General features: G+C 47.1%; 1 protein-coding gene across 3 annotated transcripts in view; it reads right to left on the bottom strand.

Annotated features, from left to right (window-relative positions):
* Window positions 1-24,259, bottom strand: part of ZDHHC14 (zinc finger DHHC-type containing 14) — a 323,921-nt gene that overhangs the window by 47,528 nt on the left and 252,134 nt on the right. For all 3 annotated transcript variants that reach the window (XM_010381547.2, XM_030928562.1, XM_010381546.2), the window contains exons 4-5: window positions 15,810-15,947; window positions 11,521-11,569 (exon numbers count right to left, since the gene is read on the bottom strand). In XM_010381547.2, coding sequence (XP_010379849.1) covers window positions 11,521-11,569; window positions 15,810-15,947 — 187 coding nt within the window. The remainder of the gene's footprint in view (window positions 1-11,520; window positions 11,570-15,809; window positions 15,948-24,259) is intronic.

The raw sequence follows: 24,259 nt of genomic DNA, 5'->3' as shown, positions 1-24,259 counted from the left end.
TGAAGAGCCAAACTGCAATCCCAGAAATACTTATGTGTCACCCAGAGTTGACGATCCAGGGAGAATGATGGCAAAGTCAAAGTGAATATAACATTTCTATGTATGAACCATATGAAACCTGGCATGTACGAGCAGTGAGGATCCCAGACTGAAAGTGGCTGCAGCTCCTTTGACAATGCCAACTATGCTCATTACCCTCATTGGGAGGCATCATAGCCAGCGGACATAGAATTCTAAAGGTTTATAGTAACAATAAAAAAATGCAGCTTTTCTATTTTTTTTTTTTCTTTTTTTGAGATGAAGTTTCGCTTTTGTTGCCCAGGCTGGAGTGCAGTGGCACAATCTCAGCTCACTGCAACCTCTACCTCTCAGGTTCAAGTGATTCTGCTGCCTCAGCCTCCTGAGTAGCTGGGATTACAGGTGCCCACCACCACGCCTGGCTAATTTTTGTATTTTTAGTACAGACGGGGTTTCACCATGTTGGCCAGGCTGGTCTTGGACTTCGACCTCAGGTGATCCTCCCACCCCTGCCTCTCAAAGTGCTGGAATTACAGGTGTGAGCCACCAAGCCCGGCTAGCTTTTCTATTAATATCTCATGTGCTTTCGACACAGTTTGTAAATTATGGAATGCAGTTCCACTGTCAGCTTGCAGCTGTGTCAGAATGACATGAATCCAAAGTAGGATGCGAGATGCAAGATGCAGCCTGCTGGCACTACCCACACCCTGGGACCCAGCTGACTCAGGAGGTCTCGAGGAACCATCAGCATCATCATTCCTAACAATGGCTGGCATCACTGGGATGTGTCAGGTCCTGTTAAGCTTAAACCTCAGAGTGACCCAGGGAGAAGTGTGACTCCCCCTTAACAGACAGGGAAACCAAGGCAGAAAGCAATGAAGTCATTTGCTTGAGAAATAGCAGAGCTAGGACTTGAATGCTGGAAGTCTGCTCTGCTGGGATGACAGAAGAGTCTTGGGCTGGTCCCTTTCCTAATTCTTGCCAAGAGACGGGTGGCCCTAGACCTACCCCAACCTCCTGCTTCTCCGGGATTTGTAAACCTGTGGCAGCTTACATGGTTTGTTCCCTTTCACATCCACTCTCAGACTCCGACACAAATACACAGACACACATTCCTTACTGGCCCACTGGCTATATGCTGAAAACATCTATGCCATGTAAGATCAAGAAATAGAAATTTCTTTTAAAGGTATCAAAACCCATTTACTGTCTTTTTTTAGAAAGAGAAAGAAGAGGAAACAACCCAACTCTACTGGAAGCCGATTTCATAAGCAGCTGGGACTTCGTTTACTGCATCGAGGATGGGTTTCAAATCATAGCAGCTACTGCTGCGCCTCTGTCTCCCCCACAACCCCTGCTAAGAGAGTTTGTCTCCGTTGTGGCCAGAAAGATGGCTTTCAATTCCCCACAGCCCTAGCCTAAGAGGTTGCACACTGCAGTACTCACTAAATGCTTATGGAATTGAAAAACTCTGACAAGCACTGCTCTGCAGAGACCCTTATCTCAAGTTCCTGCCTAAACCCAGAAGTGCAGGCTCTATGTCCTTCTATGTACCCAGCCCTGCACTAGGGGACAGGACAGGGCAGGGAAGGACCAGCTTCCAAATACTGCATCAGTATTTGGAGGATCACAAAAGGTGAGAGATCATGGGACCACATATGTTACACATCCAGAATTTCCTGGATTCCAGAATGGCCAAGGAGATGATGTCCTTGCTCTCGTTCAAATAGGATGTGGGCGTGTGCATTCTTGTATTTTAAAATTTTTTGAGTTGTAATTTCCAACATGATAAATAACTCTCTCTCTCTCCAAAATATGCACAAACAAAAGCTCTTTGGGGGTCCTTAATAATTTTTCAATGTGTAAAGGAGTCTTGACACCAAAAAGTTTGAGACCTGCTAGAATAGAACAGTAAAACAGTAAGTGGTGTTGGGACACTTCATTAAACATTTAGAAAAAATAAAGCTAGAACTTCAGCTTGCACCACATCCACAAAATTATCTGATAGATAAATTACTGCACCAAATATGAGAAACACAATATAAAGGTATTCGAGGAAAATTAAGGAAACATTCATGTAACTTTGGGGCGAGGATATAAGACACAAACCAAGGAGCCATGTAGTATGAGATTGACAGATTGTGCTCATTAATAAACACATTTGTGTAAAAAAGTAAAGTTAAAAGGTAAATGTTGGATTTGGAGATTGGCAAAGGATATCTAAGAGATGATGATGATGATGATGATGATGATGATGATGATGATTATTGAGAAACATAAAGAAACCCTACATGTTCATAGAAAAAGAACAAATAACCCAATTGATACATGGACATGTACTGGCATACATTGTGATAAGAAAAGAAAAAGGCCCCTGAACATAAAAAGAGGTACAATCTATTATCCAGAAAACAGAAATTAAAACAATGTAATTTTTTTTCTTTTCATCAAATTGGCCAAAATGACAAGACTGTTCACAGCCAGTGCCATAAACGTGTAGGGACACAGGAGCTCAGACTGGTCAGGTCTCTTAAGAGGAGCATTTGGCATCCCTATCGACATTTAAATGTGCTTCCCTTCAACTCAGAGATGGCACATCCAGTGTCAATCCTAGAGACACAGTAACGTGTGCACATAGAGATACACAGAAGAAAATGCACTACTTCATTTCTTGAACAGTAAAAATAATTAAGAAATCTAATCCGGCCGGGCACAGTGGCTCAAGCCTGTAATCCCAGCACTTTGGGAGGCCGAGATGGGTGGATCACGAGGTCAGGAGATCGAGACCATCCTGGCTAACACGGTGAAACCCCGTCTCTACTAAAATCATACAAAAAAACTAGCCGGGCGATGTGGCGGGCGCCTGTAGTCCCAGTTACTTGGGAGGCTGAGGCAGGAGAATGGTGTAAACCCGGGAGGCGGAGCTTGCAGTGAGCCGAGATCGCACCACTGTACTCCATCCTGGGTGACAGAGCGAGACTCTGTCTCAAAAAAAAAAAAAAAAAGAAATCTAATCCATCAACAGAAGATTAAACTATAGTTCATCTACACTGTGGAATTCTATGAAATAGTTTAAAAAATGAGGTAGATCTATGTATCATCATGGAAACATCTCCAGGAAATATTTTTAAAAATCAAATTGTGGAACCGTGCAAAAAGAAGGGCTCTTTTTAGGTGCAAGTCCTCCCACCCCCATATCAGCATATGTGTATGATGCACACAGATGTATTCAAACTCAAAGACCATCTGGAAGGACACATCAAAGCTGGCAAGGGTTCCTACAGCAGAACGGAGGAAGGGTCAAGAGAAACACTTTCTTTTCATTCTTGTATTTCTGGACCACTGGGGATTTTTTTTTTTTTTTTTTTTTTTTTTTTTTTTGAGATGGAGTCTTGCTCTGTTGCCCACGCTGGAGTGCAGTGGCCCAATCTCAGGTCACTGCAAGCTCTGCCTCCCGAGTTCATGCCATTCTCCTGCCTCAGCCTCCTGAGTAGCTGGGACTACAGGCGCCCACCACCACACCCAGCTAATTTTTTGTAGTTTTAGTAAAGATGTGGTTTCACCATGTTAGCCAGGATGGTCTTGATCTCTTGACCTCGTGATCTGCCCGCCTCGGCCTCCCAAAGTGCTGGGATTACAGGCATGAGCCACCGCGCCCGGCCTCCATTGGGGATTTTTTACAATGAGAATATATTCTTGTAGGACTTGGGTGATTTGAAAAAACAAACAACCTCCTTCCCACCTTATGATCTTATGAGATACAATCTGATGCTTTTTCCTCCTGACCCTCCCTCAGTCGGGCTGGTTAGGGGCAGCAGGAAGCATCTCAGTCTCCTGGCGGGAGGGAGGGGTGGTAGTTGGGAGAACTGGGCTCCAGCTCCAGACACCCCTAAGCAAGTCATTAACTTCTCAACACAGCTGCAGCTGGAAGCAGCCTAAGGACACCTGTCCTACCTGCTTTCTGGGTTCCCTCTGAGGATCAGCAGGTATTAGGATGGACAAGTTAGGAAAGGCCTGTGCTGCCTTCGTGATTTTCCCACTGTGGTGCCCTTTCTGTGGGCCAACCTGGATCCTCCTACCAAATCTCATTAAAACAGACGATAAGTATTAGGCCACTGTGCTCTTCAGATGGGTCAATGTCCAGTGAATGCAACTTGGGGATGAAAATGCTTTCTGTCACAGCCTCTGCAGACGGAGAATCAATCAACATTTGATTTACCAACCACAGAAAACCCTCCACATTTTGAGAGAGCTGAACAATAAGTCATGATTAAAAATGGTTGTAATCCCTTTAATTGGATGTTAATGCTACGTTACATTGAAATGATTGTTGACGGGCAGGGCTTCCCCTGGGCTCCCCAGCACGTGTTTCTGAGGACTCTGGCCTCCACAAATCGGAGAAGCCAAGGCGGGATCACCATGTGGCTTCTCCGACAGGCACCTGGCGGGTAACATTTCCTATGAGGCTGTGACATTCTCATGGACAAGCAGCTGATTTTTCCCTCCTTCCATATTTCATGCAAGTAACTAAAGAGAGGACCTTCAGGTTACTCTAGGCCAATGGGGAGACTCATGTGTGTTATCTTTTAGGTTCTTTTTGTAAACATATCTTAGAACTCACCACTGCTCCCCAAACTGGCACTAGCTGTATCCCTCTTCCAGCGCAACCCTTTCCCCTAGGCATTCTTGCCAGAACGCTCCTACTCCTCCGCCCTCACCCCTCCCCAGGCACGGATCCCACTGCCCTGCTTCTCCCTACTGAGCTGTCCCTCTGCCACCGATTTCACCCACGGGGGCCTTTCCTCTGCAAACATCTGTTCTACTCTGTTGTGTCCCCTGATGCAAGATAAATGTTCTTGCCGGGCGCAGTGGCTCATGCCTGTAATCCCAGCATTTTGGGAAGCCGAGGTGGGTGGATCACTTGAGGTCAGGAGTTTGAGACCAGCCCGGCCAACATGGTGAAACCCCGTCTCTACTAAAAATATAAAAAATTAGCCGGGCTTGGTAGCGAGTGCCTGTAATCCCAGTTACAGGAGGGGTTGGGAGGCAGAGGCAGGAGAACAGCTTGCGCCTGGGAGGTGGAGGTTGCAGTGAGCCGAGATCTTGCCACTGCACTCCAGCCTGGGCAAAAGAGCGAGACTCCATCTCAACAACAACAACAAAAAAAGAAAAAAAGTTATTTAAAACAAGCATCACAATCCAGCTCTGATGATGTCATTCACCTGCCAGCATGCAGGGGATGAAAGGACCCCACCCCCTTAGTCTTCAACACTGTCACACCTGCCCCCATGCCATAGGAGTTCAGCTATCACAGCCCCTCTTTGTTTTCCGTCACACGCTTGGGTGTGTAAGTGCACCTGTGTGCTCACACGATGTAGGGCAGACCACACGTTGATGGGCAGCCCTGCCTCCTTTTGATGCCCAGCCCCAGTGGGCACACTGCCCAATGTGGAGTGAGTGGGCACACCACCAGGATGCCAGATGTGGCCCTGCAGATGGGCTGCCCCTTCCTGATAGCCCCTGGCACCATCCTCTGGACCTTGCTCAGGCTGTGGGAGCTGCCTGAGACCTCTCCTTCCATGTCCCCCACTAGAACCCACCCATCTCCCACAGCCCTGCTCGGAGGCCCCTGCCACCACCTCTCCTGATGTCCCTGCAGGATGCCCCACCTCAACCACAGGCTGTCTTTTTCATGGCCCCCAAGCCTTATTCTGCATAAGGAATCCTAGCGAGAACCCAGATCTGAGCAGCAGCAGATGCCGGCAGAAGAGGGCAAGCCAGTGCATTTGTGTGCTTGCTCCATCTCCGCGGCCTCATGCTTCCAGGGCCCAATTCTTGACCTTGTGACCTGGCAGGTTTTGCCCATGGTGGCTGTTGAGTAGAATGATTTTTACAGGAAATAGTTGCTGAGTGGATCTCCTTTGTTTGAACACTCCTGGCTGTGTGGACAGAGGGACCAGTCCCTTTTTTTTTTTTTGAGAAGTCTCTCCATTTGTCTGTGTCCCTGGGGAAGGCTCTTGTACCATGGTACGGGGCAGCTACCCCACTGCCACAGGCCCTGAGAGGCCCCTCCCCACTGCCTCTGCTTCTCTGATACAAAGAGGGGTAGGAAATGGAGTTTGGTACAGGCAACGGGAGGTGGAAAGGAAGGAGGAGAAGGAGGGAGGGAAGGAGAACCGACTATGGACTCTGAGCCAGAAGTGCATCCTCCAAAGCTGCATGCCAGCAGCGGGCACCCTGCCCTATCCCTCACCCCTGGGAGGGCTGATGGTGCAGACTGGGAAGGGGCCTGCTAAGCACCTGAAAATGAGTCAGGCATTCTTTCACAGCCATCGAGGGCCTCCTCTACTCCCCTGCCTCCATCTCCCTCTCCTCCTGGGCTGCCCACACTCTGGCACTAGGTACCACCCAGTCCGGGCTTACTTACAGTAGAAGCTACTCGATTCCTTTCTCCTAAAGTTCTGCTGGGTTTTATGTGGGCCTGATGAAGAGCCTTCAGTGTATCAATGTTTCCATCATTGACACTGATGTTTCTGCCAGGGTGTCTTGGATGGTTGTCTACTAGCCATTTTTGTTTCTAATCTCTTTCACTTCCTCAATGACATTGTTTTTAGTTGGATATTTTGCAGAGTAAATCCGCTGTGAGAAACCTTTGCCTGTGCCCTTATTTCTCATCAAAATATTTTTATTGCACGGTCAGGAGATTAGATATGAGGTCATTGAAAATGTGAAAATACAAGTTATTGTCTTGCCCGAGAAAACGCTGCAGAGGTCACTTGCAAAGGTTCCGCTAGACTCCAGTGCTGTGCTCAGGCAAGTCAGCTGGGAAACTTCCTTTAGTTTTAAAAACTTGGGACTTTACAGATTCTTGCTCTGGATTGAGTACAGGTCTGGAGAGGATGAATTGTGGGCAGTTCTGCTATCAATCAAAGGACAGCTTTTATGAGCGTGCCCCAGATCAAACTCATCCATCATAAACCAGCCATCCCAACAGACACTCTCAAATTCTCAGTATCTCGGCAGTGGAAGGGGTTGGGAGGTCTTGAGTTTAGCATTTCTCTAATGCTAGAATCCCCCACCACACTGACAAGCAGGACCCATCTTCCTTTCTAGCGCTCCCAGTCACTGTGATCTGAGGCTTCTGCAGGCTAGACTCCTGAGTGGTCCCTGAGGTTGGCACACTCTTCCTCAGGAGCTGCAGGGCTATATGACGTAAGCTCCCACCAGCATCCCCATGCCACCTCCAAAGCCGCAGGTGTCCAGGTGTGCTGATGGGATCCAGCCCTACTCAGCACCTGGTTCTCTAATAAGCAGAACTAATGTTTTTTCAGAAACACATGGCAAGCCAGCAGCACCCAATGCATGCTTATTCTTCCGGAACACAAACTTAGGAAAAAATTGTCTGTGTAATACTTCTTAATAAACCCACTGAAGGAGGAACTCTTCTCCAAAGCACATATTTCAAACAGAAAGCACCCTGTCGGAACACAGGACTTTTAGACAACCACAGGGTTGATGAGGGGAGGGGCGTCAGTGGCACACAGAAGAAATGTCTCTGTGCTTTGCACATTAAAGCACCCAGCACCTTGCTTTGCAGTGTGGGTGTGTGTCTGATGTTCCTGAAATTCATTCCTGCTTCCAGAAAGGATTAAGGAGACCCAGGCTGGGGTGCTGCCTGCACTGCTCACTTCTTCCGCGCTAGGAACAGCTTTGTGGTTCTTCCCAGACCTTGCTTTTAGCCCCCGCTTTTCTCCTGGAGGAATGGGTTTTGTCAGGGTCTTTTTGTTGGCTGCCCTGGGATAGTTTGGGTTTAGAGTTAAGTCTCCTTTTTCCAGGCAGGAGCCCAGCAGGACCTCGGGTCCATAATGGAGGTGCCACAAGACCAAGCAGGGAGCGAATCAGCAGGAGGGAAGTGAGGATGGGCAGCCTCCCTGCGAGCGGTGTGGGCCAGCAAGGGCCTTCAGGGCATCCCGCAAGCATTTCCAACCTGGACTCTGGGGAGGACATGTCTGTCCACATCTGAACTTATTGACAGACATACAGATAAAGATGCATGCACACACACACTTAACATATCCTTATATAATCCTAGATATGTGTGTGTGTGTCTATAGCTATATACACATGTATATATGAGGGCTTAAAAATACATACACATACATATCTAAGGATAGACAGCGCTGTATGTGTGTGTATTTAAAACCATCAAGTGACCTGTGTGATGAGGGATGTGTGTTGCTTTCGGGCTCTACGCCCTGGCTGACAGTTTGGAAGGCCTTCGCTGGAGGTGCAGGTGTGGAACGCGTCCAGGTGCTTAAGGACCTGCGTGCAATCAGCAGGCTGTGGCTGCCCAGCCCCTGAGTGTGGAGGAGGTGCCGGGAACTCCTGCAAGGGAGCGTCTGGCTGTGGGAGGAAAGAGTCAGCACCCAGATGAGGAAACACTATTTGGAAAGGCAGCAGCTGAGACTTTTATGTGTTTTCAAAAACTGGGCCAATAGGGAAAACTCTTTACCTCCATTTGAGAATGACTTTTAGGGGAAAATAAAGTTTGCTCTGGCCTGAATAAGTAAGAGCATCACTCTCCCTCCCTTCCCTTCCCGCACTCCTTCCCGCTGTGGGCTCCCGGCATGGCCAGCACGCTACTGCCACGCTTGCTTCCTAACAGCAACACCAGTCTGTCCCCCTACAGGGGATGCCGTGTTCCTGGTTCTGCAGACTGTCAGCCCCGCCACACCATGCAGTATGCAGATGTGCGCTCTCAAAGAAGATTCTGGCAGAGTCTCTTTGAAATCCCTCTGGCCACACCTGGAAGCCACGCTTTGAAGCAGGGTCTTCCCTGTATTTCCCGAATAACTGACTTTGTCAGCATACCATTGTCAAGTACATAGTGGCTGACTACTGTGGGTCCAAAAATTGAGACACAAAAGGGTTAAGAAATGACTCTGGACCTCATAATTAATTGCCATGGAGCAGGTATTAAAGATTTGACCCCAGTCCAGGACTGTCTACTTGGTCTCTAATGAGAGCCCTTCTGGGATCTTGATAGGGTAAGATGCATGACTTGGGAGGTCTGTCAGGAGTTCTGATAAAGACCAGGCAGTGGCCAGGCACAGTGGCTCATGCCTGTAATCCCAACACTTTGGGAGGCTGAGGCGGGCAGATCACGAGGTCAGGAGTTCAAGACCAGCCTGACCAACATGGTGAAACCCCATCTCTACTTAAAATACAAAAATTAGCCGGGCGAGGTGGCGGGCACCTGTAGTCCCAGCTACTCAGGAGGCTGAGGCAGGAGAATCGCTTGAACCCAGGAGGCAGAGGTTGCAGTGAGCCGAGATTATGCCACTGCACTCCAGCCTGGGCGACAGAGTGAGACTCCGTTTCGGGGAGGGGGGGAAGAAAAAAGGACCAGGCAGCAACAAGGCCACTCCACACACAGCCCCTCTACTCTCCACCTGAAGGGTGGTGGCCAGGGAACACGCATGGAGCAGAAGGTCACCAGCGGGCCGGACACAAGGCAGCTGGAATGACCAGGCTTTGAGGTCGGCCTTTCTCAGCAGCGAGGAAGAGCTTCCCCCTCCCAGCCGAGAGGCACTCCCGTCACGGATGTTTGTGTCTGAAACATGCACCAGGCCTCCTGCACACGCACAGGGTCTCAGGGAGGCACCGGTGCCAGGACAGAATTGCGGGGAGTTGGCTGAAGCTGCCACATATGTGAGGCTTCAGAAAAACTTCCAGCTGACAGCCCGGGCCCCAGTGCCAGTTCTGAGGCACATTTATAAAACTTAATGTGACCAGCATGCTTTCATGACACAAATGGTTCCTTGTAAGACTCAGGCAAGCCTTTTCTTTAGGAAGGAAGAGGCAACTTGGCTATGAGCTTTGTGGAAGCAATGTTCCCTGAAAACAGAAGGGCACAGAGAGGTGACAGTGGGGGGATGTTGCCCCTGGTAGAGTTGGGGAGAGGAACGGAGGAGGACATTTCTTGCGGAACCTGATCCTAATAGCACAGGTTTTGAAGATTTCATTCATTCCCTGGGTCACCTTTCCTTTCAGTCAACTTCTTCCCAAATCATTAACAGAAGATAGGACCTATCTGTTCAATTTATTCTCCAAGTCTCCTTTGTATACCTTCCTTATGTCCCAGGCCCCATCCACAATACCGATCTGAGTTTAAAAAGTATTAGTTGACAATAGAATGTGGACCTGTAACCATCATCCTATGCTGCCCACAAACACAGAGGTACTGGAAAAAGAGATACTGTCTATTAAGGAAATATATATATATATTTATAGGACCACATTTGTTTTTAGATCTATTGAAATATCTCCCCTGCTCAAACACACATACCAGTTCTCAGTGACATGGCAGGTTGGCTTTCAGAAGAACATGATGCATACATAAGTCATATTAAAGTTCTTTGTTCTTTAAGAATTCTCTACCTCCCTGGGCGTGGTGGTTGATGCCTATAATCCCGGCAATTGGGGAGGCCCAGGCGGGCAGATCACTTGAAGTCAGCAGTTTGAAACCAGCCTGGCCAACATGGTGAAACCCCGTCTCTACTAAAAATACAAAAATTAGCCAGGCATGGTGGCACATACCTTGGGAGGTCGAGGTTGTAGTGAGCGAGATCGTGTCACTGCACTCCAGCCTGAGTGGGTGATGGGGTGAGACTTGGTCTCAAACAAAACAAAACAAAACAAACAAAAATGAGGAATTCCCTACCTAAAGACAAAAATTACTCTGAAGAGTAATGAGAAGTTCAAGTCCAGTCTACCTGATGATATGAGGAAGAAAGAGAACTGAGTCCCTGACGAGCCAGGTCAGGGGGTCCCATCTGTATAAAGCCTGGGGCCTCTGGAAGGGATGGGACCTCATTCAAGCACTTAATGGGCACACACTTTTCTTTCAAGATTCAAAATACTATGGTGCATCCCCATATTTATGCTTGGGAGGATGGAAAACCATCCTCATTAATCCAAACGACTCGAGACTGACCATCTTCAATCTATTCAGGGTTATAAAAGGGTGTTGTGTTCCTGGAAATAATATAGTGATCCGAATGGCAAACTGTAACCCCCAACAGAATCAATACAGAAGGGTCTGAAGACTCTCACTTGGTGACCGCATAGCAGGACGCAACCCACACGTGGGCATCCCCACATGTTCTGTGTGGACCACCTGCCAATCAAAATGAGATCAGTTGCAGCTCCCAGCCCTACTTCTCCCCAAACCAACCTGACTGAACACAAATCCATCCTGATTTCTGGGGGTGGGTAAGAATTCATACTTGGCTTCCAAGCCCTCGAATTAAACAGGCTGAGTCACTCAGGGATGGAAGTATTCAGAAGCTAGTGCTCCTGCCAGTGAATCTGGGGGAGTTCTTTGGAATAAGATACATGAGAAGCAAGGCCAGGGCAGAAGATGAGGAGGTGTGCGCATAGAAGGTCAGCCAGATACTCAACACATTAGCATCGTGAAAACAGAACCATCACAAAGGATATCTTGCAGGACTGTCCTTAAGGGCATTTAGGAATCCTGTTTGCTGTGAACCTGTGGGAATGAAACCAACATTTAGTATTCAGACATAAACAGCCTTCATGCTGAATGCACTCTCATCTACATAAAAATAATAGATGGCTAAAGAGCAATGAAATAATTCTATTTTGTAAGTGCTACGACACCCAGTTTACTGATCAGAGATTGAGACGCCACTGAAGTTTTTCACCAAGAAAAGGGAGGATTCATAATTAGGCCCAACATCTGCAGGGTATTTTTTCAATAAAAGCAGATGGATGTCTGCACACTTTCCCATAAATTACAGTTCTGATGACTCCTTTGTTTTCCTCATTTTAATAGGAAAACAGAATACTGCATGCTATCTTTTCTCTTCTGTTTTCCCCAAATTTGTTAACTTTTGACCCTGGAAGTTCTGGAAACTAGGCTACATATAAAAGATTTCTTTTTCTACACCCAGAGTAAACAAAGCCATAAAGCTGAAATTTATTAGACTTCTTTTGGGTTTTGGACATTTTAATATGAGCTGTCTTAGGCAAGAAAACATTTCTTTAGGGGCTTGAATAAAGAAGCATCTGACAGAAAGCAATTTTTATTTTATGCATTGACATCATACTTTTAAAAATAAAAAAAGAGGTAGTTTTAACAATCCCATCTTGGGGTAGCAGTGCCAGGTCCCTCTGTGCTGTGGGAAGCCAATGAGCCTCCGGGGACACCATCCGGCCCTCGTGCAGCAAGGAAATGACACAACAGACGGGTGCTATGGTGTCCCTGTGGCATCTGACCACGGGCGTAGCTGCACTGTGGGACTTAGTGGTAGGGAGTGAGTGGCCACCGTGTCCCCATGTGCCCCACTATGGGCGACCACTTGGGAGGGTGAAGAGTGGCTTGTTCTTCCCAAGGTCCCTTTCCCTCTGTGCCCACAGCCCATGTGTCTGAGTAGTGGGACACAGGGGGTGGGAGAGGCTGTGGAGAGGAGCTGCGTGGAGCGCTGATCAGGAGAGACGGTGCTTAAGGCTTCCTCCTCCATCTCTGCCAGCCCCGAAGGGCACAGATGCAAGTGCCTGTGCGGCCACGTGGAGGAAACGCAGCCCTGAGGCAGATGAGGGACCAAAAGAAATGATTTCTCTTTCTCTACTGCACCCTAATTATGTGGCTTGCCTAAACCCTCCTTCCTCTCCAAGGAAATCCAGACTTGGCCTTCCTAGGAATCTTGGAGGCCACAGAAATCTCACCCGCCACTCCCTGTCCAGTCCTTTCTCTAAGAGCCCAGGATCCCACAGAGAGACTCAGATGACAGTTATCCTCTCTGCCTGTGCCAATGTTTTCTGAGGCTTGGGGGGTAACAGGAGCCATGTAAACCCCGTGCCCTTCCCAAAGCGTCACATGCCAAGCCAGATAGGGTGGTGGGGTCGTATCGTGGGGGTCACTGAGGACGGGGTGTCGAACAAGGGAAAAGGAAAAGTTTTATTTTCTTTTGCCCAGAATATTCCATTAACTTACAGGCAGGTAAACTCTTAATACTTTTGTGTAGAAGAAGAGATGCAGTTTTGCAATATTTAAGCATAGACAATAGTAAAATCCAGTTTGGTGGAGCCAGGATGAGTAAAACCTTAGAGAAGCTGAAAGTGAAATACACATCACAACCTGAGTGTGGTGGCACGTGCAGATTTCAACGTGAGTGTGTGTGAGCATGTGTGTGTGCAACAGCATGAGTGTGAGTGAGCACAACAGCGTGTGAGTGCAAGAGTGTGTGAGCATACTGGCGAGTATATATGAGTGTGGGTATGGCTAGAGTGTGAGTGTGGGTGTAAAAGGGGGTGTGTGTGAGTGTGGGTGTGTAAGGGTATGTGGGTGAGTGTGGGTGTGTAAGGGTGTGTGTGAGTGTGTAAGGGTATGTGTGAGTGTGTGGGTAAGGGCATGTGTGTGAGTGTGGGTGTGTAAGGGTATGGGTGTGGGTGTGTAAGGGTGCGTGTGAATATGGGTGTGTAAGGGTGTGTGTGAGTGGCTGTAAGGGTATGAGTGTGTGTGTGAATGTGGATGTGTAAGGGTGTGTGTAAGAGTATGCGTGTGTGAGCTTATTGGTGAGTATATATGAGTGTGAATGTGGCTAGTGTGTGTGGGGGTAAGGGTGTGTGAGTGTGGGTGGGTGTGTAAGGGTATGTGTGTGTAAGGGTATGTGTGAGTGTGGGTGTGGGTAAGGTTATGTGTGTGAGTGTGGGTGTGTAAGAGTGTGTATGTGTATATATATGGGTGAGTATATATGTGTGAGTGTGGCTAGTGTGTGAGTGTGGGTGTGTAAGGGTGTGAGTACGTGTGAGTGAGGCCATGAGCATGCATGTGTGTGTTCCCTGAGTTTATGTATATGACTAAGCACGTGACATCCACATGCTAGGCCCTTGATATCCACAATGTAGGGAGAAGGCCATGAATACAATCCCATAATATACACAAAAGCATCTTGAGGTTGTTAAAGGTGATATAAAAATACAATGTCTAGGCCTGGTGGGGTGGCTCACGCCTGTAATCGCAGCACTTTGGGAGGCCGAAGCAGGCAGATCACCGGAGGTCAGGAGTTCGAGACCAGCCTGGCCAAGATGGTGAAACCCCCTCTCTACTAAAAATACAAAAATTAGCCAGGCACTGTGGCCCACGCCTGTAATCCCAGCTACTTGAGGCAGGAGAGCTGTTTGAACCTGGGAGGCGGGGGCTGCAGTGAGCCGAGATCCCGCCACTGCACTCCACCTGGGGCAACAGAGCGACACTTTATCTCAAAAATAAAAATAAAAATGTCTAAACACTGCCTTTCAGTGTCACGTGTGTGCTGGAGGATCGGTTCGTATTTCTTCCCTAGTTGTGTCAAACAACTGCTTCTTTGAAAATAACATATAAAGCCCTAGGCGTTCTCTCTGCTTCTTTTGTCTATTAATGCACAGATAGGACCCTAGCCACATTTTTGCCATTTTGAGGACTGCGAAAATAGAGCCAGAGGATGCCCCTGTCTGCATCCTGCCCAGCTGGTGTGCAAAAGGCGGGAGTCCATTCTCCTCTTGTGAGTCCACCAAGCTATGGCTCTCAAGCACATATTACACATTTGTGTCACATTTGGATGAAAGATATACCCAGAAAGAATGGGAACTAGGATTGAAAGTACCTACGAAAATTTGGGATGGTCCATTTAACGGCCCAATTTGACTAATATTCAAAAAGAATGAATGCAAAACATTTCCTCCCACCCACTTCCCCACCCCCATAGGAACCCACCAGAAGAGAAATGGAGGAAGATGTGCTCCTAACATGAGCCTGAGCCCAGCCCATGCCATTTGTGGTTTGAGCACTTCGGCCTGAAGCCTCTGTGCAGATACTTACGGAAACATTCCAGAAAGAAGCTACGGACTTGCTAATGAGGGGTTACGCTTCAGGAATGCAGACAAGAGGTAAGGCTAGTGCTTAATGTTGTGGTTCGTACTGTAATGGCAGTTCAAAGGCCTAAATTTATAACTCAATGCAAATTCACTTCCTTCTCATCACTTTCTATTGTAGGAAAGTGAATGACCAAGAGACAAAGGAAATTCAAAGTTACAACCCTCAGAATAGGAAATGAAAAAATGCCACTTGCTTAGGCAAATCGATACTAAAATCACTGATTTCCAAATCTAATTTTTAATCAAAGTTGCTTCCTTTATATGTCAGGGGTAGTTAGCTCATGTTCTAGCAGATACTTAAACATCTTGTCAAATGTATGTTTTTAACATATATAGATTTGTGTGCAAGAAAACCTAGTCTTTCTTCCCAGACATATTTTCTAGGGAGGGTGACTGGTGACTGTTCCTGCATAAGGTGATATCACATGAAGGAAGAAAACCTGCTCTTCAATGGTCATCACTGCAGCACATTGTCCCTTGTACAAAATGTGGGGATGAGTCTTCCAGGGGACCCGTTAGCAGGAGAAAAAGTGAGGTCACTGAGGTTGGAATAGGGACGTGCGTATCGAGGAGGAGGTATTGTTGGTGAAAGCGCAGCCTGGCCCAGGTGTGAACCCTGGAAAATGCTGTGAAAGATGGGGTGGGGAGTGGGGAATGACAGGGGACAGAGGAGGGATGGAGGAGGGTGAGAAACAAAAGCGAGGCAGGCTAGAAGTGAGGAGGGGAGGAAAGGGAGAAAGAAAGGGAAAGAGAGAGCCCGAAATGATCAAAATATTAAATCAAAATCAAATCGGAAAACCAAAGTCAGGCAAATGGTTACATACGTAATCTGATTTCGCCAGCATACTTACGAAGAATGACGTGGGTGATAACGAATGCAAATATAAAGACTGTCAGAAAAGACAGAGATAAAATAAACATATAAAAAAATCTGTAGTTTCTTTTCCCCACACAGTTGCCTACCCAGGGACAGTGGTGATCAAACCGTTCTGAAATGAGAGGCAGAAAAAAAAAAAGTGGAAATCAATTAATAAAATGTCTTTTTACTTGCAGGAGCCCCGCCCCTCCCACCCAATACTCTGATAATATAAGACAATGATATTATTCTGCATATTTCCAAATTAACTACTTAAAGAAATGCTTCACACCAAGACAGTTCAAGGACATCATCATTCTTTCAACAGTACGCAGCTGTTTTGAAAAAACAAAGCATATGCATTCTTCTTAAGTGGCAACTTAAAGAAATAGGAGGGCAAATCTCATTTCTTTTGGAAAGTAAAGATTTATCTTTTTGGTAAAAGAAACCTCTTCGGTTCACTAAACAATCTTCCCTTAAGAGGGAACCAACGTCGCCTGATGGTAAGTTCTGGGCTGGGGTTGGATGTCAATCAAGTGACCTTCTTTGCATAGTAAATGGCCATAGAGAGAGGCCACAAGGGGCCTGGGACAGGACAGAGGGACAATCCTTTGTCCTCAGTTACAACTGTTCAGCAGATATCAATCACATTTATTAATACATTTAGCCTCAAAACATTCCTATGAAGAAAATGATGGTGTTACCCTATTTTACAGATGGGCAAACTGAGGCTTAGAGAGATGGGAGACTGCCTGCACCGGGCCATTCAGCTCAGAAGCAGAGGAACTAGAACTTGAGGTCAGGCCTTTGAGAGCTGCTCCCATTTTCTTATCATACGGGCTGCCTCTGGCACTTTGTAAATGAGAGAGGGTCCGATATGGACATCATTACTTGATTACCCATGGTACCCTAAGTGCAGATGCAAGGCCTCTCACCTGGACATCTGCACACAAAGTCTGTAATGCATTTAAGATTTGTTCTTCCCCTTGCAAGTAATGGCAAAGAGCTTCTCTTGACTCCTCAGCTGATCTTCTATTAAGAACACCATCCTAACACACCCGCTCATACAAGACTGCCTGTGGCGGCTGGGGAGGACACCGCTGGGCATATGACTTAGCTTTCTCCTCTGGCTCTTTTCTAAGCTGAACTTGTATCCAGTTTTCATATTTCATCTATCTCTATGTGCTTGAAAACATACTGGGAGTGCTATATGAGGTGTGACCACATAACTAAAACATTATAAAGTTAGGCAAGGTAGTTAGTTTCATGACTTTCCAGTCATGTATCATAAATCGGTCATCTTGTGTTTTTGGTCAAATGCAAACTTGTTTCTTTAAAAGGGCATGAGGACACCTGAATGACAGTGGTGGCAGAGGAACCGCAAGAGAATCATTGCTGTCTGCAAGTGGCAGTAACAAGAAACAGCCAATCTGAGCAGAGGACTTGAGGAGAGATTTCAGAGCTCCCTGACCTGGTGATAAGCTGATGACCTATAAGATGCTGACACTTGGCAGGGCGCGGTGGCTCAAGCCTGTAATCCCAGCACTTTGGGAGGCCGAGACAGGCGGATCATGAGGTCAGGAGATTGAGACCATCCTGGCTAACATGGTGAATCCTCGTCTCTACTAAAAAAATACAAAAAACTAGCCGGGCGAGGTGGCGGGCGCCTGTAGTCCCAGCTACTCTGGAGGCTGAGGCAGGAGAATGGCGTGAACCCGGGAGGCGGAGCTTGCAGTGAGCTGAGATCCGGCCACTGCACTCCAGTCTGGGCGACAGAGCAAGACTCCGTCTCAAAAAAAAAAAAAGATGCTGACATTCAGTGAAAACAATTTGTATGAGCCTACCCACGTGAGTTACATGTTAACATGTGTTGCTGGCCCCCCGTGGCTGGGAAAGCAAACCCTGCACAAAAACAACCTCCTTGGGGCTGGGGAGGGCTACGCAGGTATATCAGGTGTATCACAGAGAATTCCCGGGGCCAGGGAAATACTCTGTGTGATACTGGAATGACAGAAACATACAATCATATGTTTGCCCAAAGCCACAGAATGTACCACACCTATAGCGAACCCTAAACTGTGGACGTTGGATGATAATGATGTATCAATGCACGTTCATCAATCCCGACATATTTATCCACTATGATGGGAGATGTTGATAATGGGGGAGGCTGTGCATGTGGAGGGGAGGGGTGGATGGGAACTCTCTGGACCTGCCTCTCCATTTTGCTGTGAACGTAAAACAGCTCTAAAAAAAAATTAAGTACTTAAATATTAACAACAAACCAACCTCGTTTCCCCAAGTTACTGATCTACACAGTCTGTATAATGAGAGGTCTATCTATGTGACGACGTGCACACAGAGAAAAGAATCTGAATCAGTCAGAATTCCCTAAGACCTGGAGGCTGTCATTTGGAGAAACCACTTTTCTTCTCAATGTATGACTAAAGAAAATGGGCATGAGAGTGAAAGCTGGGGGCACAAAAGCACATGCTGGGTTGGAATCTCCTACTCACTCTAGGAAAGCTGATCTCTCAGTCCCGCATGTGGTGGGTTTGAGCCTCTTAACTGAAGTGAAAATTGTCTACCAGCAAAGAAGGACGTAGGGCCTGGGAGGCATCGTTAACACCAGGGACCAGCATGAAGGTCTTGTAGCACACTACAGACCATTTCTACCATAGGAGTCAGTCGTATTTTTAGCTTAGAAAGTTTAATAACAGCTAAGCTGTGACACTGTGCTTTCCCGATGGAGGCAGAGTAACTACCGAAGTGAAAGTGACAGATGACGCCGACGAGACAGTTGCTCGTGGAGTCTGGGAGCTTCTTGGGAAACCAGTGCCGTCTTAGAGATGGGTGTGAACTCCTGCCTCTCCAGTAGCCCTGAGCTAAAAGCAGTTCCTGTCTAGAAACTTGTATTGAAAACTTTTTCTGGCAAACTTTTTCTGGGATTTTAGTGGCAGGAATCCCACTAAAAATCTAGGCTCACTGAGAAATTATCCTACTGAATATTTTTCATGTCCTCTGTTGTGTTTGTTGAGTTTATGGTGGTAATGAGTCTGAGAGGCTCAGTGGGTGCCTCCAAGGAGTTAGGAAGCGTCAGAGTCCTCGGGCCGGTGGTCTCACCCGTCTAACCCCCACCCCACACTCTTGCACCTCGAGCCTGCGTGCTCTCCCCACCTCCCTGTCTGTGCTTTCCTCTCTGCCCAACATCTGATGATCAGTTGTACCCAGGGTCTCTTTTCCATGGACTGTCTTTTTCTCTCACTGGCAATCCCTTTTCATCCCAAGGTTCACATGCCACTCTACACTGATGACTCCAGAATGGCGGCCTCTCACCTTCAGCAACAGACTCCTACTGAACAGCCTGACTGGCCCTCAAACTTGACTTGTCCCAGAGAGGACATCCTGTCCTCCCTCCCCAAACACGTGCCTCTTCAGACTATCTGACCAGTTGCTCAGCTCAGAACCCCAGGCATCGTTCCTGACCCTGCTCTTTCTCTCACCCTGACATCCAACCCATGGGCAAGTTCAATCAGCTGGACCCTGGCTTCATCTGAAAGAACCTGCTATTGTCTAAATGTGTCCCCCGAAGTTCGTGTGTTGGAAACTTAGTCCCCAGTGCAACAGTGTTGAGACGTGGGGCATTGAAGAGGGGATGAGGTCATGAGGGCTCTGCTCTTATGAATGGCTTAGGATTAACGCTGTTACTATGGGAGCAGGCTCCTGATAAAGGAATGATCCCCCTCCGCCTCTCACACTCACTTGCCCTCCCGCCTTCTGCCATGGGAGGACACAGCAAGAAGACTCTTCCCAGATGTAGGCCCCGTGGCTGTGGACTTCCCAGCCTCCAGACCTGTAAGAGACTAAATCTCTTTTCTTTATAAATTACCCAGTCTGTAGTACTCTGTTATAGCAGCACAAAATGGACTAAGACATCCTTACATTTGTTTTACACTTGTGCTTGTCTGCAAACCCTACTCTAAGCCTAACACATATTTGTCAAGTAACTGAATACACTCTCATCCTATCAAAAGGAAATCTGCAGGAGTAAGTGCATTGCCCAAGGTCACACAATTCATGTATCGCAAAGCTGGGATGGGGGCCCGGCTCTCTTTGTCTCCCAACTTGAGCTCCTGTTCATTAAATGCTACACTGCCTTTACTGAGTATTTTCCATGTACCCAGTACTGTATCAGGTGCTTGGAATACTAAGAAGAAACAGCCACAACATAGGACACCATGACTTCAAAGAGTTCCTTGTGTTATTTGGTGAGGACACAATTTTCAGATGCAAAAATACTCCTCAGATCCAAGGAATGAACTCCTAATTTAGCTTCCATGTCAGTCAGCTGGATTGCCATTGTTGGCAGCAGACAGCATTCTTACTTTTCGGGTCAAGGATGAGAACAGGCCATGGAAAAGCAGTGAGACCTCACATGGTGGCCCACCCTGTCCTGGTGGAAGAGCCACCCTCCTGCCTCCAGCTCTGAATGCGCTCAGAGGAGCGGAAGCTAAAGAGCTGTCAGAGTTATACCTTCCAGTGGGGAGGCTAGTGTCATTCAGTATCCAGGATAGAAAGTTGGCAAGAATTAGGCACAAGCTGAGCTGGGAAGAGAGCAAGGGACTGCAACCAACACATGAGATAGCTCCCCGGGGCCCAAGTGAGCACATCTGAGAAGCTCCACACAGCCAAACTTAGAGTATTATTTCTATACCTTCTGTGTGGAAAAACTGAATGGCTGTCCTGTGTGCCAGAGGTGGCAGGGTTAGGGGCGCATGTGATGGGAAGTTCTTTAACAAACACTTTGAAGTTGCTGCCACATTCCTTGATTCTAAAGTTTGGGTCCTGCCAGAAGGCAGTGGTCTCTATACCACAGTATCTCTGGAGAATTCATTTTAAAAGATGTATTAGGTCTGGGCACAGTGGCTCATGCCTGCAATCCCAGCACTTTGGGAGGCTGAGGCAGGCAGATCACGAGGTCAGGAGATCGAGACTATCCTGGCCAACATGGTGAAACCCCGTCTCTACTAAAAATACAAAAATTAGCTGGGTGTGGTGGTGTGTGCATATAGTCCCAGCTACTCAGGAGGCTGAGGCAGGAGAATTACTTGAACCTGGGAGGTGGAAGCTGCAAGCTGCAGTGAGTTGAGATACTGCCACTGCACTGCACTCTAGCCTGGGCAACACAGTGAGACTCTGTCTCAAAAAAAAAAAAAAAAGATGTATTAGTCTGTTCTCATGCTGCTATAAGGGCATACCTGAGACTGGGTAATTTATAAAGGAAAGAGGTTTAATTGATTCACAGTTCCGCAGGGCTGGGGAGGCCTCTGGAAACTTATAATCATGGTGGAATGGGACACAAACACGTCCTTCTTCACAAGGCAGCAGGAGAGAGAAGAATGAGAGGTGAGTGAAGGGGGAAGTCCCTTGTAAAACCATCAGATCTCACGAGAACTCACTCACTATCACGAGAATAGCATGGGGGAAACTGCCCCCATGATTCAATCACCTCCCACTGGGTCCTCCCACCACACGTGGGGATTATGGGAACTACAATTAAGGATGAGATTTGGGTTGGGACACAAGGCACAACCATATCAAAAGATAAGGAGCTACTCCCTAAGAGCCAGCTGGTGAATGGAATACTGAGGGTGGGGGATGGCTGGAAAATCTGGAAGGTTCTAGAAAATAACAAGACTGAGTTAGCTAGCCTGAGGATCCTGGCCATGCCTCTGGTGGCACCGAGCTGCCCGCAGTGACCTGTGGACCTGCTCTCCTCTTTCATCCAGCTGGTTCCCAGAGGGGAGAAATCATTTCTAGTCACCCTCAGAGCCCTGGCACCTATGTGCCTGGCATGCAGTAGACACCCAGTAACTATGGATTAAGTAAAGGCAGAAATGTTTTCAATCTTGTTTAGTAGGTCTATGAGCGATCACTGCTCCAGGTTGCCAGGTGAAGACATTGACAAATGTGAGCAAAACATGAGATTCTGGACATGCCAAGCATAAGACAAAACAGGGGTCCAGGACTTCTGAATACATTCTGAGAAGGTTGAGGGCTGGGAGATACTGACTAGGTGCTAAGAACTGACAACAGTTGGCCTGGATCAGCTCATGCAGAAAGAGTGGGAGGAGAGAGATGGTGGGAGGCAGGGGTGGTTTTACTCAAGCTCCATGGTGTACCAGTGAGAGCCTCAGAGGCTACAGTGGAATGCAAGTCACCTGCCCTCAGATCCTAAGTGGACAAAGAAGGTTCCACTAAAGTGACCAGTGGGAACATAGTTCAGGTAAAAGAGCTATGGTCCTATTTTGTGAACCTAAAACTCTAAATAATGATGAAAACAATTTTATTTAATTTATTTATTTATATTTTGAGATGGAGGCTTGTTCTGTTGCCCAGGCTGGAGTGCAATGGCACAATCTCGACTCATTGCAGCCTCTGCCTCCTGGGTTCAAGCAGTATCTCCTGCCTCAGCCTCCCGAGTAGCTGGGACTATAGGCATGCCCACCACCACATCTGGTTTTTTGTTTTGTTTTGTTTTTGATATTTTTAGTGGAGACAGGATTTTGCCATGTTGGCCAGGCTGGTCTCGAACTCCTGACCTCAGGTGATCCACCTGCCTCAGCCTCCCAAAGTGATAGGATTAAAGGTGTGAGCCACCACACTCAGCCTAAAACAATATTATTAATGATTAAGGAAAGCTACCAGTTACTGAGTATCTGCTGGAAGCACCATTTCATTTAACTTGACAGCAGTCCTGGGGGTAGGTACTATACTCCATATCTGACAGTGGAGGAAATCAGTGAGAACGGTCAGGACACTGGCCCCATCCTGAGCTTAGTCAGCTGCACCTTTCCTCAGATTAGAGGAAGATTTAATTTCTGAAAGAGATCAAATATGAAAAAGGGGCCTTAAAAATACGGAGAAGCAGAGAATTATTACACTAGGACAGGGACCAAAAAATCCGCTGAAATATTGAGGGGAAAGTATTTGCAAAAGTTGTATTTGAAGGCTGCTGGAGATGGGAATGAAATGTTTGGCAAGAAATGTTAAGAATTTGAACTCTCCCAGAAGTTGGGTTCTAACACAGGCCCTCAAGAGTGGATCCAGAGTTCAATAAAAATTATGTCCTGCGGCCAGGCATGGGCAATGGAGAGGGGACCCAGAGCCAGGATTCTGCATTCTCCATGCAGCGGTCACAGGCTCTTGGCAGACGGTGGCTCAGCTTGGTCAGGATGTGGGGAATAAGAATCTCAGCCTCGTTCCCCAAGAGCGTCTTGAGAATCTGGTGGAAAATAGATGGAAATGTGCAATTGAAGTTTAAATTTCTAATTTAAATGTTAATCACATTTAAATTAAGTCACATGTTTTTAAAGGTCTGAAGTAGAAAATTACTTTTCTTTAAACGTAGGGCTTTTTTACCTCCAAAATTAGAAAAATTTTGCCTTATGAGGTACATTCTATTTGTTGTTTAGAAAGACAAATGTTGAGATCCAGTGGAACATACTGTATCCGGCCTCTATGGTCACCACATAATTCATAAAATTATGCAATAGGAATATATTTAAATATTAAACTAGTTGAAGGGTTAGAGGACCAAGCCCTTCCTTAGACTCTAAATGATTCATTCGGCTCTAGGTCTTTTGGTAAGATCTAAGTTACAATAGCTTTGCTACTGTGTCCGATGACTCAGGAGAGTTCTGAAAAGCAACCTCACCTGCCTTGCTCCACCTACCCCTGTTTTTATATAATCTTTCTACCTGACCTTGCTTTGTGTTGGGCATTGTGCTAAGAATTTTACATGGACTGTGTCATTTAATTCTCATGAAACCGGATGAACTCAATGTTATTATTCCCATTTTACAGGTAAGAAAACTGCAGATGGAGGAGTCAGTATTGGAACCCACGTGTTATTTGCACCCTGAGCCACCACCTGTGACTGCCTCCCCCTTCAATTCTCTGCTGGTTGCTGTGCCAGAGTGCCCCGAGGACCCAAAGCATCCCTGCTGGAGCAGACACTCAAGCTGATCGGGTGATGGGTACCCAAGGCCCAGCATGGCAGCAGGAATGGGGACACAATGGGACCTGCCACACCAGGCCTGGCCTTTGTGTCCAGGGTCCCTTGGGACTCCGCAGCCCAGGAAAAGAACCCGCCCATGTGTGGAGAGATCCACCCTCAACCAAGTCAAGGTGGCCTCATCCTCAGCAAAGTGAATGTTGGAAGAAGCAGAAACTTCTTATAGAGACGTGGATTTGATAAAGCTGCTTCGCAAACATTATTGTTCAGATTGTGGAGATTGGGGGGTGCTAGGGTTTGAATATTTGCCCCCTGTGAAACTCACATTGAAACGTAATCCACATTGTAACTGTATTAAGAGGATAAGAGGCTGGGCGCGGTGGCTCAAGTCTGTAATACCATTACTTTGGGAGGCCGAGACGGGCGGA

The sequence above is a fragment of the Rhinopithecus roxellana genome, chromosome 4, assembly GCF_007565055.1.
Source record: "Rhinopithecus roxellana isolate Shanxi Qingling chromosome 4, ASM756505v1, whole genome shotgun sequence".
NCBI classification, from domain to species: domain Eukaryota; kingdom Metazoa; phylum Chordata; class Mammalia; order Primates; family Cercopithecidae; genus Rhinopithecus; species Rhinopithecus roxellana.
The sequence above is the reverse complement of the archived record's forward strand: the minus strand, read 5'-3'. Positions and strand labels throughout refer to the sequence as shown.